The sequence below is a fragment of the Palaemon carinicauda genome, chromosome 25 (genome assembly GCF_036898095.1).
Source record: "Palaemon carinicauda isolate YSFRI2023 chromosome 25, ASM3689809v2, whole genome shotgun sequence".
Lineage (NCBI taxonomy): Eukaryota > Metazoa > Arthropoda > Malacostraca > Decapoda > Palaemonidae > Palaemon > Palaemon carinicauda.
The window spans coordinates 106,356,761-106,369,352 of record NC_090749.1 but is presented as its reverse complement, the minus strand read 5'-3'; the positions used below and the strand labels follow the sequence as shown (position 1 = coordinate 106,369,352).

Sequence of the window (12,592 nt, the reverse complement as noted above, 5' to 3'; positions counted from 1 at the left end):
TTTTTGGTGAAACTTCAGGCATTTTCTAAGAGAATGAGACCAACCTGACCTCTCTATGATGAAAATTAAGGCTCTTAGAGCAATTTAAAAAACATATACTGCAAAATGTGCTTGAAAGAAAAAAATGCCTGGGGGTTAAGGGTTGGAAAGTTCCAAATAGCCTGGGGGTAAAATGGAGTTTTTATGATAAAACAAAGTTTTATGAATACTTACCTGGCAGTTATATATATATAGCTGAGTCTCTGACTGCGGCAGAATTAAATCGAAAATCGCGGCAACCGCCTTGTGGTGGTTGTGTGGTTAGATGGTTAACAACCCTTACAGGGTGGTACTTGGAATCATTCCCATTTTCTGTTCCTCAGATTATCTTTGCCCGACCTGTCTCCTGAGGGGAGGTGGGTGGGCTTTAAAATATATATATAACTGCCAGGTAAGTATTCATAAAACTTTGTTTTATCATAAAAACTCCATTTTTATGAATAGAACTTAACTGGCAGTTATATATAAATAGCTGATTCACACATTTGGAGGAGGGAAACAGACAGAAAAAACATAGTTGGGGAAACAACAAAAGAGTTGTAGGAGAACAAACACCTTGATTCCTTACCTGCTAAGGTAGCTGACTTCAAAGGTAACTGCCTCTAGAGTCGCTTTCCCTTAGGAGTGTTCAGCCAGGAGTAGACCCGCTACGCTGCAAACAACTCAATCGAGTCTGTCAAAGGGGTAGGACCAACAACTTGACTAGACTTCAGAAAACTACCTTCCCATATAAAAAACCTGCAACCTTACTAAAGCTAACCATCTAACCTTGCAGAAATAGATATAAACTATCTATCTGGACTGAGGGAACCGTACCACAGGACGAGGACCTCAGACAACCGTAAAAAAAAACACAAACCCATATACAAGTACATAAACTAAGGTTGAGTGGGGGTAGTAACTCCTTTGCCTAATACAGAAGCCGCAGCTACGTATGGGCCCAAGGTATAACACTTATCGTAGTCCACTCTTACCTCTCTGAGGTAATGAGAAGCGAAGACAGAGTTGCTCCTCCAGAACGTTGTGTCCATGATCTGCTTAACTGACATATTTTTCCGGTATGCCAGAGAAGCAGCAATGGCCCTTACTTCGTGAGCCCGTACTTTTAACAGGGCGAAGTTTTCTTCCTCACAAAAGAGGTGGGCTTCCCTAATAGTTTCCCTCAGGAAAAAGGACAAAGCGTTCTTTGACAGGGGTTTTTGAGGATCCTTCACTGAACACCATAAGGAGTTGGAAGCACCCCTCACGCTCTTAGTATGAGCCAAATACGCCTTGAGAGCCCTAACCGGGCAGAGGAGGCTTTCCTGTTCCTGACCTACTAGATCCGTGAGGTTAGGGACTTCAAAAGTCCTAGGCCAGGGTTTCGAAGGGTTCTCATTCTTGGCGAGAAAGTCGAACCTCAAGGAACAAACCGCTCCATTTAGGGTGAAGCCTACACGCTTCTCGATTGCCTGGACCTCGCTGATCCTCCTGGCAGTCGCTAGAGACAAAAGGAAGAGGGTTTTCTTAGTCAGATCTCGCAGAGAAGCTTGCGAGATAGGCTCAAACTTCCTGGAGCACAAGAACTTAAGCACCACATCCAGGTTCCAAGAAGGGGGCCTTAAGTGCACCTGCTTCGTTGTCTCAAAAGACCTAATGAGGTCCTGCAAGTCCTTATTCTGAGATAACTCTAAGCCTCTATGCCTAAAGACAGTTGAGAGCATGCTCCTGTATCCTTTAATGGTAGATACAGCCAGCTTAGCATCCTGCCTGAGGTACAAAAGAAAGTCTGCAATCTGGCTCAGAGAGGTAGAGGACGAGGAAACCTTGCGCCTCCTGCACCAAGCTCTAAAGGTCTCCCACTTTGACTGGTAGACTCTTTGTGAAGAGATCCTCCTTGCCCTGGCAATAGCTTTCGCCGCTTGTGCTGAAAAGCCTCGAGATCTAACGAGCTTCTCGACAGTCTGAAGGCAGTCAGATTGAGAGCGAGGGGGTTTTGGTGAAATCTCTCGAAGTGGGATTGTCTGAGAAGATCTGGACTTGCCGGGAGTCTTCTTGGAAAGTCCATCAGTAACCCTACCACTTCGGTGAACCATTCCCTCGCAGGCCAGAATGGAGCCACAAGGGTCATTCGTCCCGAATCGAGGAGAGTGAACTTCCTGACAACCAGATTGATGATCTTGAACGGGGGAAAGGCATACATGTCCAGCCCCGTCCAATCCATCAAGAAGGCGTCCACTGCAACAGCTTCCTCGTCCGGTACTAGGGAGCAGTAGTTTGGGATACTCTTGTTTAGACCGGAGGCAAAAAGGTCTATTACTGGTCTGCCTCACAACTTCCAGAGGCTCCGACAGACATACGGATTGCGAGTCCACTCCGTAGGAAGGACCTGTCCCCTCCTGCTGAGCATGTCTGCCCTGATGTTTCTCTGCCCTTGAACAAACCTTGTCAACAGCTGGGTCTCGTTCTTGCTCGCCCAGAGGAGAAGCTCTCTCGCAGTTGAGAACAGAGAGAGGGAGTGAGTTCCCCCTTGCTTCCTTATGTACGCGAGAGCCGTGGTGTTGTCGGAATTGATCTCCACAGTCTTTCCCGAGACCGAGGTCTTGAAGGCCTTGAGCCCTAACAAAATGGCCATCAACTCCTTCCTGTTGATATGCCAACTGACCTGACTCCCTTCCCAAATACCTGAGACCTCTTTGTTCCCTAGTGTTGCTCCCCAGCCTGACTCGGACGCGTCTGAGAATAACACTAGGTCGGGGTTCTTCTTGAACAAGGAGATCCCTTTTCCCAACAGAGCTGGGTCCAGCCACCACATTAAAAGATCCTTGATCTCTGTCAGGATGGGAAAAGAAAAAAGTGTCCTCCTGGATCTTTCTGTTCCAAACCTTTGCGAGGAAGTGTTGCAGAGGCCTTAGGTGCAGTCTCCCCAAAGAGACAAACTGCTCCAGGGAGGATAGAGTTCCCAGCAGACTCATCCACTCCTTCGCTGAGCATTCCTGCTTCCTCAAAAAGTCTTTGACTTTGTCCAGGCACCTGGTCTGCCTCTCCTGGGAGGGAGAAGCCTGAAAAAGAACTGAATTCAGAACTATCCCCAAATAGAGAATAGTCTGATTCGGCTCGGTCTGAGACTTCCCCCAGTTGACGATGAGTCCCAGGTCCTGAGTGATCGTATAAGTTTTCATTAGGTCCTCCAGACATTTCTCTTTCGACTGTGACCGGATCAGCCAGTCGTCTAGATAGAAGGAGACCCTTATCCCCTCCTGGTGTAACCAGCCTGCCACATTCGCCATAAGTCTGGTGAAGACTTGGGGAGCTGTGCTGAGACCGAAGCAAAGTGCCCTGAACTGGAAGCACCTGCCCTGGAACACAAACCTCAGATATCTCCTCGAAGACGGATGAATGGGGACGTGAAAATAAGCGTCCTGTAGGTCGAGAGAAACCATCCAGTCTCCTAGACGAACTGCAGCCAGCACTGACTGAGTCGTCTCCATGGAGAACTTTGTTTTCTCCATGAAGGCGTTCAGAGAGCTGACATCTAGGACTGGTCTCCATCCACCCGAGTTCTTGGGAACCAGAAACAGGCGATTGTAAAAGCCTGGTGAGGCGAGGTCTTGAACTGGCTCTATTGCTCCCTTGACCAACATCTGGTCGACTAGCTCCAGAAGAGCCTCTCGTTTCCCCGCGTCGGTGTACTGAGCCACTAAGGCCAGGGGAGAGTTTGAGAGAGGTGGTTTCTTTAACCCTGGATAGGTACGATGGGTCGTTCGCGACCCCGAGCGTAAAAAAAAAACAGGTTTTTCTCACGTGACTCACCCCCGTGACTGAATTTGTGGGTGATCGACCTGCAGGAGGTGTCTCCCCTACACGCTCTAGTAGTGTCCAGATGTGCATTGCTGTAGCTGTACTCCTTCCCCGATTTCTGAGACGCGTCGGGGTCGAGCGCGACCGAGTTTACCCTTCTAAGGTAGTTTGCATAATTATCAAAGTTATTACGTATTATGAAATTGTCGTAGAATGGTGCAACTTGTATAGGTTATCAGTTGTGGAAAGTCTTGGTGGATTGTTTGGCTACCATGTGCATGATTTTTTTTTTAGTTAAAATGTCGTTCATCACCACGAGGACCATTTTACCGCGAGTGCCTCTTTTTCATTTTTTTTTCATTTTTTGCCAAGTCATTTTTCCGTAAGATATTGCCAAATAATGTCGTAAAACTTTTGCTTGTTTAGTGTTGGAAAGTGTGTCTAGATGATCTGGCTACCCATGCATGACTTTGTTTTTGTCAGATACGACGTAGTTATTGGTATATTGGGTATTTAACTGCGGTTACTAATTTCTGTTTTTTTTTTCAATATTTGTAAAAATTACTACGTAGTAAGGAATTGCCGTATATTATTCTTTTTTTTTTCATGTTTATGTGTTAGAAAGTGTGCCTTGATGGTTGGGCTAACACGTGCATGTCTTTTTTTTTATCTGAGATGCCGTATATTAGAATGTTGGGCATTTTACCGAGAGTACCCCTTTTTCATTTTTTTTCATTTTTTTGCCAAGTCATTTTTCCGTAAGATATTGCGAAATAGTGTCGTAAAACTTTTGCTTTTTTAGTGTTGGAAAGTGTGTCTAGATGATCTGGCTACCCATGCGTGATTTTGTTTTTGTCAGATACGACGTAGTTATTGGTATATTGGGTATTTAACTGCGGTTGCCAATTTCTGTTTTTTTTTTCAATATTTGTAAAAATTTACTACATAGTAAGGAATTGCCGTATATTATTGATTTTTTTTCATGTTTATGTGTTAGAAAGTGTGCCTTGATGGTTGGGCTAGCACGTGCATGTCTTTTTTTTATCTGAGATGCCGTTTATTAGAATGTTGGGCATTTTTCCGCGAGTGCCCCTTTTTATTTGTTTTGCATTTTTTTGCTTAGTCATGTTACCGTAAGGAATTGGCAAGTAGTGTCGCAAAACTTATATTTTTATAGTGTTGGAAAGTGTTTCTAGATGATCTGGCTACCCATGCCTATTTTTTTTTTAGCCAGATATGGCGTATATATAAGTATGTGTTCGATTTTCCTGTGATTGCCATTTTTTCGTTTTTTCCCATTTCTTTCAAAATTACTACGTACTAAGGAACTATCACAGAGTAATGATTCATTTATATGTTTATTTGTCGGAAAATGTGCCTTGATGGTTTGCCTAGCACGTGGCTGAAATTTTTTTTTTTTCTGAAATGCCGTATATTAGAATGGCCATTTTTCCACGAGTGCCCCTTTTTATGTGTTTTGCATTTTTTTGCTTAGTCATGTTACCGTAAGGAATTGGCAAGTAGTGTCGCAAAACTTATACAGTAATTTTATAGTGTTGGAAAGTGTTTCTAGATGATCTGGCTACCCATGCCTATCTTTTTTTTTTAGCCAGATATGGCGTATATATAGGTATGTGTTCGATTTTCCTGTGATTGCCATTTTTTCGTTTTTTCCCATTTCTTTCAAAATTACTACGTACTAAGGAACTATCACAGAGTAATGATTCATTTAGATGTTTATTTGTCGGAAAATGTGCCTTGATGGTTTGCCTAGCACGTGGCTGAATTTTTTTTTTTCTGAAATGCCGTATATTAGAATGTTAGCCATTTTTCCGCGAGTGCCACTTTTTATTTGTTTTGCATTTTTTCGCTTAGTCATGTTACCGTAAGGAATTGGCAAGTAGTGTCGCAAAACTTATATTTTTATAGTGTTGGAAAGTGTTTCTAGATGATCTGGCTACCCATGCCTATCTTTTTTTTAGCCAGATATGGCGTATATATAGGTATGTGTTCGATTTTCCGGTGATTGCCATTTTTTCGTTTTTTCCCAATTCTTTCAAAATTACTACGTACTAAGGAACTATCACAGAGTAATGATTCCTCTAGATGTTTATTTGTCGGAAAATTTTGTTTACTTTTTTTTTTGATTGAATATCATCAAATTTTTTTAGCTAAAATATATTGTTTTACATTTTTTTTTTTCGATTTTATTTCCCTTCAAAAAATTTTTTTTGGGTCAGAATTTTAATTTTATAGTCGTAAAATAATCGACAATTATCCAGCAACCCACCATACAATTTTTATGCATATCCAATAATAATTAGATTAGTAAATAACACCTTGAAATTGACATACCCTTCCTACATTTCAAGTGGCAGATTAGGGAGTCTGAGTCAGTGTGGTTGGCGGCCATTTTGTGGACATATCCGAAGCGTAAGCTGCCCTATCTATATATATTCTTGTTCCCTATAGAATTTGTGATATTTTGGTATATTTTTACCTGCATAAATATCATATTATATATTAAATATATGTATTTTTTTACGAAATTTCTAAGTACTCAAAAAATTACCTTTAGATATGGCCCCTGATATAAATGTAATTTACAAAATAATGAAGATTTTTTTACATATTTCTATTTTAAGATAACATATGTTTATTCCCTAAAAAAATTAGCCACTTCCTATTTCATTTGGGTACCCAAAAAAATTCATGAAATTTGGACAAATTTTTTTGGCCAAAAAAAGTTACCCTTTTTTTCTCATTTCAGATCTTCACCTCCATGGGTCTGACTTCATCCAAAATACATCAAGATGTGTCCTAAACATTCAAGAATCAATTCCTAAAAGGATTTGTGTATATATGTATAAACTTTTTTTTATGAATTTTTATGTCAGGTCTTTTTTTTTCTACTTAATTTTTTAAAATATTTATAATAAATAGTTTTTCTGCAGATGAGTAGTATTTATCTTTACAGTTGTTTTAAGCATTCATTGAAGTTTTTTTTGGCAAAAGAAAAAAGGAGGTTACTGCAAAAACTGATTTTTCAAGAATTTTTTTTGGCGTCGGGGTCGTTCGCGTCCGAGTATACCCTTAAAGGGGTGTCCGAGGAGCTAAAAAGGGGATCTTGTAACCTTCCTTGACGACTGAGAGGGACCAAGTGTCCGGCCCTCTCCTTTCCCAAGACTGCCAAAAACGAGATAGTCTTGCCCCTACTGGAGTCTGGAGGACTTCCATCTCATTTTTTGGACCGAGGCCTAAACGCACCCCTGCTGCTCCTTGGCCCTGACTCTTGTCTTCTCCCCCTAAAATCTGCTCTCGAGGAGATCCTTCCCCGAAAGGGCTGGTGAAACTTCTTCTCCTCCTCCTTCAGAGGAGCAGGAGCAACAGGTAAGGTCTTTCTAGCCGACCGAGACAAAAGGTCCTGAGTAGCCTTCTGAGCCAGAGAAAGGGAGATATCTCTGACCAGAGCTTCAGGAAAAAAATGACGAGAAAAAGGGGCGTAAAGCAGCTCCGACTTCTGGGCAACAGTCACAGATCTAGAGGTGAAGGAGCACAAAAGGGCCCTCTTCTTTAAGACCCCTGCTGAGAAAAGGGAAGCCAATTCATTAGCTCCATCCCTTAGAGCTTTGTCCATGCAGGACATGATACTCGTCAGGTCCTTCTTGTCCTCCAGGAGTTCAGACTTCCTGGCCAGAGTCCCGAGAGACCAGTCCAGGAAGCTGAAAACCTCGAAAACCCTGAAAATTCCCTTGACGAGGTGATCAAGCTGCGACATGGACCACATCACCTTGGCAGAATTTAAAGCATGCCTTCTTGCCGAGTCCACAAGAGCCGAGAAGTCACCTTGGGAGGAGGAAGGCACTCCTAACCCCAAAGGTTCCCCTGTCTCATACCACATACCGGCCTTGGAAGCGAGCCGGGACGGTGGAAAAGAAAAGGTGGTCTTGACAGCTTGTCTCCGTTCCTCCATCCAATCAACCACTTTAGCGAGAGCTTTCCTGGCCGAAATTGAAAGTTTCATTTTGATGAAGGCCGAAGGTTTAGTAGCTTTCTTCCTGGTAAATTGAGACTGAGGAGAACGAGGGGCCGAAGGTTGAAATTCCTCCCCATAAAGTTCCAAAAGAGAGCGAGAAAGAACCTTGTAATCGCTAGAAGAGTCGGCAGGTTTTTCTTCCTCTTCCGAAATATCTTCGAGGTCCTGCTCAAGGATAACATCCCGAAGAGTTGGGCTGCCAGCAGTCTGGCAGCGAGAGCTGTTTGAATCCTGGCGCCGAGCGCCGCTAACACCCAGTCGGCGAGAGGCGGTATCCTCACGATGACGAGCAGCGGTATCGTCACAATGACGAGAGGCAGTATCGTCACGATGACGAGAAACGGAAGCGTCCTGAAGATGCAGGCTGCCGTCGCCTTGAAAATGCAGACTGCATTCATCCTGTTTCCTAAGAAACGAGGCAGTAACGTCCAGGTGTTTCGAAAGGGAAACGGAATCGTCACGGCGCCGAGAACGAGAGGCAGTATTGTCCTGGCGGCGGGAGGGGGGGGAAGGAAATTCCTGGCAGCGTGCCGATGAAGAGGGTGCACGTTGTCGTACGGCCGACGAAGTGCGCAGAGGTTTCTTGGGAGAGATACTAAAATCTCTCTTAGAAGAAGATCTCTTAACAGGCAGAGACGTCCTTACGTCTGACGGACTGAGAAGGGTGGCTGAAAGCTTTAACTAACGATGAAAGTTGTTCCTGCATAACAACCATGAAAGCTTTAGCAACCTCCGCTGGCTCTCGCGGTGCCGAAGACGGCAGTTGTCGTACGGCTTGACTGGGAGCGCTGGCAGAAGAAGCAGGGAGTCTAGCAGGATTAACTGGGCTAAGGACTCTCTGTTTCGCCCTTTTAACAGGAACATCGAAATCGTCTTCCGAAGGATCAGGGTCTCTGCTACTCGAACCGGGAGAGGGAGAACGAGACTGCACGTCCCGGTTCCACCCTCTCTTCATTGGTCTTGATTCGTAACGCCAATTACGTCTGGGAGAACGATCAGGCGAAGACACAAACATATCCGACACGCCTTTCCTACGGCGGTCAAGAGCAGCCTGGGAGATCGCAACAGGACTGTCAGAGGCGACGACTGACCGAGGATAAGCACCTCTCACCCCCTTTCGGCTTTCGACGTACCTTCTCCCTTGGTCCTGGGAGCTTGGTAGAGGTCTAGACCTAGGGGTATGACAGATTCGATCAGTCGCCACCTCCACTGCACTTTCACAAGCACTAATTTCACCAACACACTTACCTTTAAAGGCCTCCAACTGTGCTTTAATGGCCTCCAATTCAGCAGCTAATTTAGCATACCCAGGGTCATCCGTAGGCACAGGTCCTGTAGAAGGGGCAGGAGTCACTACATTTGGGGAAGGAATACCTTCCAAAGGGGTTACAAGCAAAGGGTCAATAGATAAATCTAAGCTAGGCTCACTAGCAGACTTTGACTTTGATTTAGCTCTTCTAACTCTATCAATCTCGAGTTTGCGCACATAGCGCTGCACAGCTAACCAATCATTATCACTTAAAACCTCGCATTCCTTGCACTTATTATCTAAGGCACATTCAAACCCCCTGCAACCCATACAGATAGTGTGAGGGTCAACCGAAAGTTTCGGCAACCTCACCTTGCAAATATCATTCGCACAAACACGATAATGAATTTTCTCACTCATGATAATGAAGGAAAAAAGACAAAAAACAAAAATAACACGATTGCCAAATCCCAACACAGTGTACTTCACCAAAAACGAAGTCCAAACAGGCGATGAAGGGAAAGCGATCCGAAAAACTCTGAAAGGCGGACCAACGATGTTGTCGATCCGGCCGGCAGAGATAATCTGAGGAACAGAAAATGGGAATGATTCCAAGTACCACCCTGTAAGGGTTGTTAACCATCTAACCACACAACCACCACAAGGCGGTTGCCGCGATTTTCGATTTAATTCTGCCGCAGTCAGAGACTCAGCTATATATATATAACTGCCAGGTAAGTTCTATTCATAAAAAGTGTTAATATCAGTAACCTACCCACACCTTCATTCACTTGTTTACCCATAAGCAAACGTAAAAATACTAGAGGGGCACTCAGTAGAGCACAGACCTTTTCTGCAGAAGCTTATTTCTCAACCTTAACCTTTAACCTTTAACCTTAACATGTATTAATTGGCGTGGATTTTCATACAATCAAATATGAACCAAATTTGAAGTCAAGGTGACAACGATGTCCAAACTTATGGCTGATTACGTGAATTGGACATTTTGCTTGACCTTTGACCTTGACATTCTAAAATTTAATCATTTCCAGCTTTTTACATAAGTTATAACAGTTAATCCCTCCAAGTTTCATTACTCTAAGATTAAAATTATGGCCAGGAAGCTGTTCACAACCATATAAGACACAAACAGTAACGAAAACATAACCTTCCAATTTCGTTGGCGGAGGTAATAACCCGCAACAAGAAACCCTCGATATACAGACCAACAGAGACGTGCGCAACGGCTCCAGCTTGTCCTTGTAAGGGCACTGCTTGGTCCAATGGTCCTCCTTGCAGAGACGACACTTGACCTGACCCTTCTGCTGGTCCAGGAGCTTCTTCTTGAGGTCCTCCTGTTCATTCTGGTCCTCTTCTTTGTTGGTCAAAAACTGCCGAAAAGAAACGAAACGAATTGCATTTTTAATTTCTTCATTAATGGAAGATATATTTAACCCCTTTTACCCCCAAAGGACGTACTGGTACGTTTCACAAAACTCATCCCTTTACCCCCATGGACGTACCGGTACGTCCTTGCAAAAAACTGCTATTTACATTTTTTTTTGCATATTTTTTATCATTTTTTGAGAAACTTCAGGCATTTTCCAAGAGAATGAGACCAACTTGACCTCTCTATAATGAAAATTAAGGCTGTTAGAGCAATTTAAAAGATATATATTGCAAAATGTGCTTGAAAAAAAAATAACCCCTGGGGGTTAAGGGTTGGAAAGTTCCAAATAGACTGGGGGTAAAAGGGTTAACTTGTTAATAATGAATCTTAAATTAGTTTCAGCTTCATATCAAGTCCTTTAACTGAAAAATACAGAGGGCCCCAAACTTAGAAACATTTGACTTAACAGATATTTAGAGATACAAACACAAATCAAACTGAAAATAATAAAGATAATATAAAGAAATATTGTAATAAAACATTATATTTAATAGAGTAAGCAAAACAACATTTGTAATACCCTGATATCTATTTCATATGAAACCTTAACAAACTTTAACAAAATTTAACTTGTAAACAGTTTCTTGAAACCTATTAAGTCTGTAAGTTGAGAACCTACTGTATGAGCAAAACTACCTTTTAATCTCAAAGTTTCATAACCAATAGAGTAAATTCAATCGCTGCTTTCCTAACCTCGCAGTTGATCAGCGGAACTTGAGAGGTTCAAACTTGCTGCGAATGGTTTTATGCCGAATAGGTTGACACGAGTCTCACTTCGTAGATTATATGTGAAAGATCTATTTCAAAGTTGTTACTAACTTAAAAATACTCTATATTCCTTATTCATTTCTCCTCATATTACCGAGCCAATATTCAAGTATTTTCCTGATGTGTAATTGCAAGATTTGTTACAGACCAAACTTATGTGAATGCAGAAAGAACTTGGTATCAAGAATTTGTGCTAGTGGAAATTCAAGCAATTGCAAACAAAATATATAAGGCCAGTTATGCACATGGTATATACAAAGGCACTGGTGGACGAGACGGCCAGATATCCCTCGCACTAAAGTAAGTTTTGAAAGGAATTTTCAGTTCAGAATCTGATTGATTCATTGGTTGTTTATTCAGTTTTCATTATTTCATCCTTGGTACATATAACTTCACGTAGACCATATACCAACCATTGTGTAATTCCAGCTTAGGACAGCCCAATAAGGCCCCTGGGACCTGCAAATTGCGGCACAGTATCGTCGTCGGCGCCCGCTCGTGTCCGAGTATTGGGTTCTGTCGTTAGCCATCAGCCTCCTATCTTTGGGGTGGGTGCTTATGTCTGATGTGGCTGTTAAGTCCTAGTCTGTGGTGGAAGAGTCGCGGACAGTGTTCACAGGGGAGGGTAGGTGGTGGGCGGGACTGATCTAATCGCTCTCTCCTTCTTCTCCTCCTAGCCTCCTCATTTTGTCTCCTCTTCTCCTCGAAGTCCACGGTGCCATGGTGTACTGTACTCCTCCAGGTTTTCCTGTCCCTGGCTGTTTCTTCCCATGAGGAAGGATCGATGTCAGTTAGAGCCAGGGTGCGCTTTAGTTGATCTTTATAGCGCATTTTCGGGGCTCCTCGTGGTCTGGTGCCCTGTATAATCACCATGCATATACTGTACAGTCTGATGGACATATTCGTGGAGATCACAAATACCCGTCTATACCTATTTTCGCCCAGTAACTTCTTTGTCACTAGATCTAACTCTTTATTCATTAAACGTAACAACACTTATGTTCAGCTGACTCCACATTCGTTAAACTCATATAATGAAGCGAGTTAAGCATTTGTTTTGATGGAATTGAAGTGTAATTGGCCAATTCATCAATCTAATTATATATTGCCAATAAACGGCACAAAACGGCATTCATCTGGTGTAGAAAAATGTTTTGAACAAATCCAGTCTCTTGTAGTTTTCATCTAGAAGCATCCGCTCTCAAAACATAGACTGTTTTCCCTTTGGATGCAGCAGCCATCTTGGAGGAAATCTCCCCATACTAGAAAT

The 12,592-nt window shown here is 42.9% G+C and overlaps 1 protein-coding gene across 2 annotated transcripts in view; it reads right to left on the bottom strand.

Annotated features, from left to right (window-relative positions):
• LOC137618820 (eukaryotic translation initiation factor 3 subunit G-like) overlaps window positions 1-12,592 on the bottom strand; it is a 64,222-nt gene that overhangs the window by 24,965 nt on the left and 26,665 nt on the right. For both annotated transcript variants that reach the window (XM_068349028.1, XM_068349029.1), the window contains exon 5: window positions 10,331-10,495. In XM_068349028.1, the coding sequence (XP_068205129.1) occupies window positions 10,331-10,495 (165 nt within the window). The remainder of the gene's footprint in view (window positions 1-10,330; window positions 10,496-12,592) is intronic.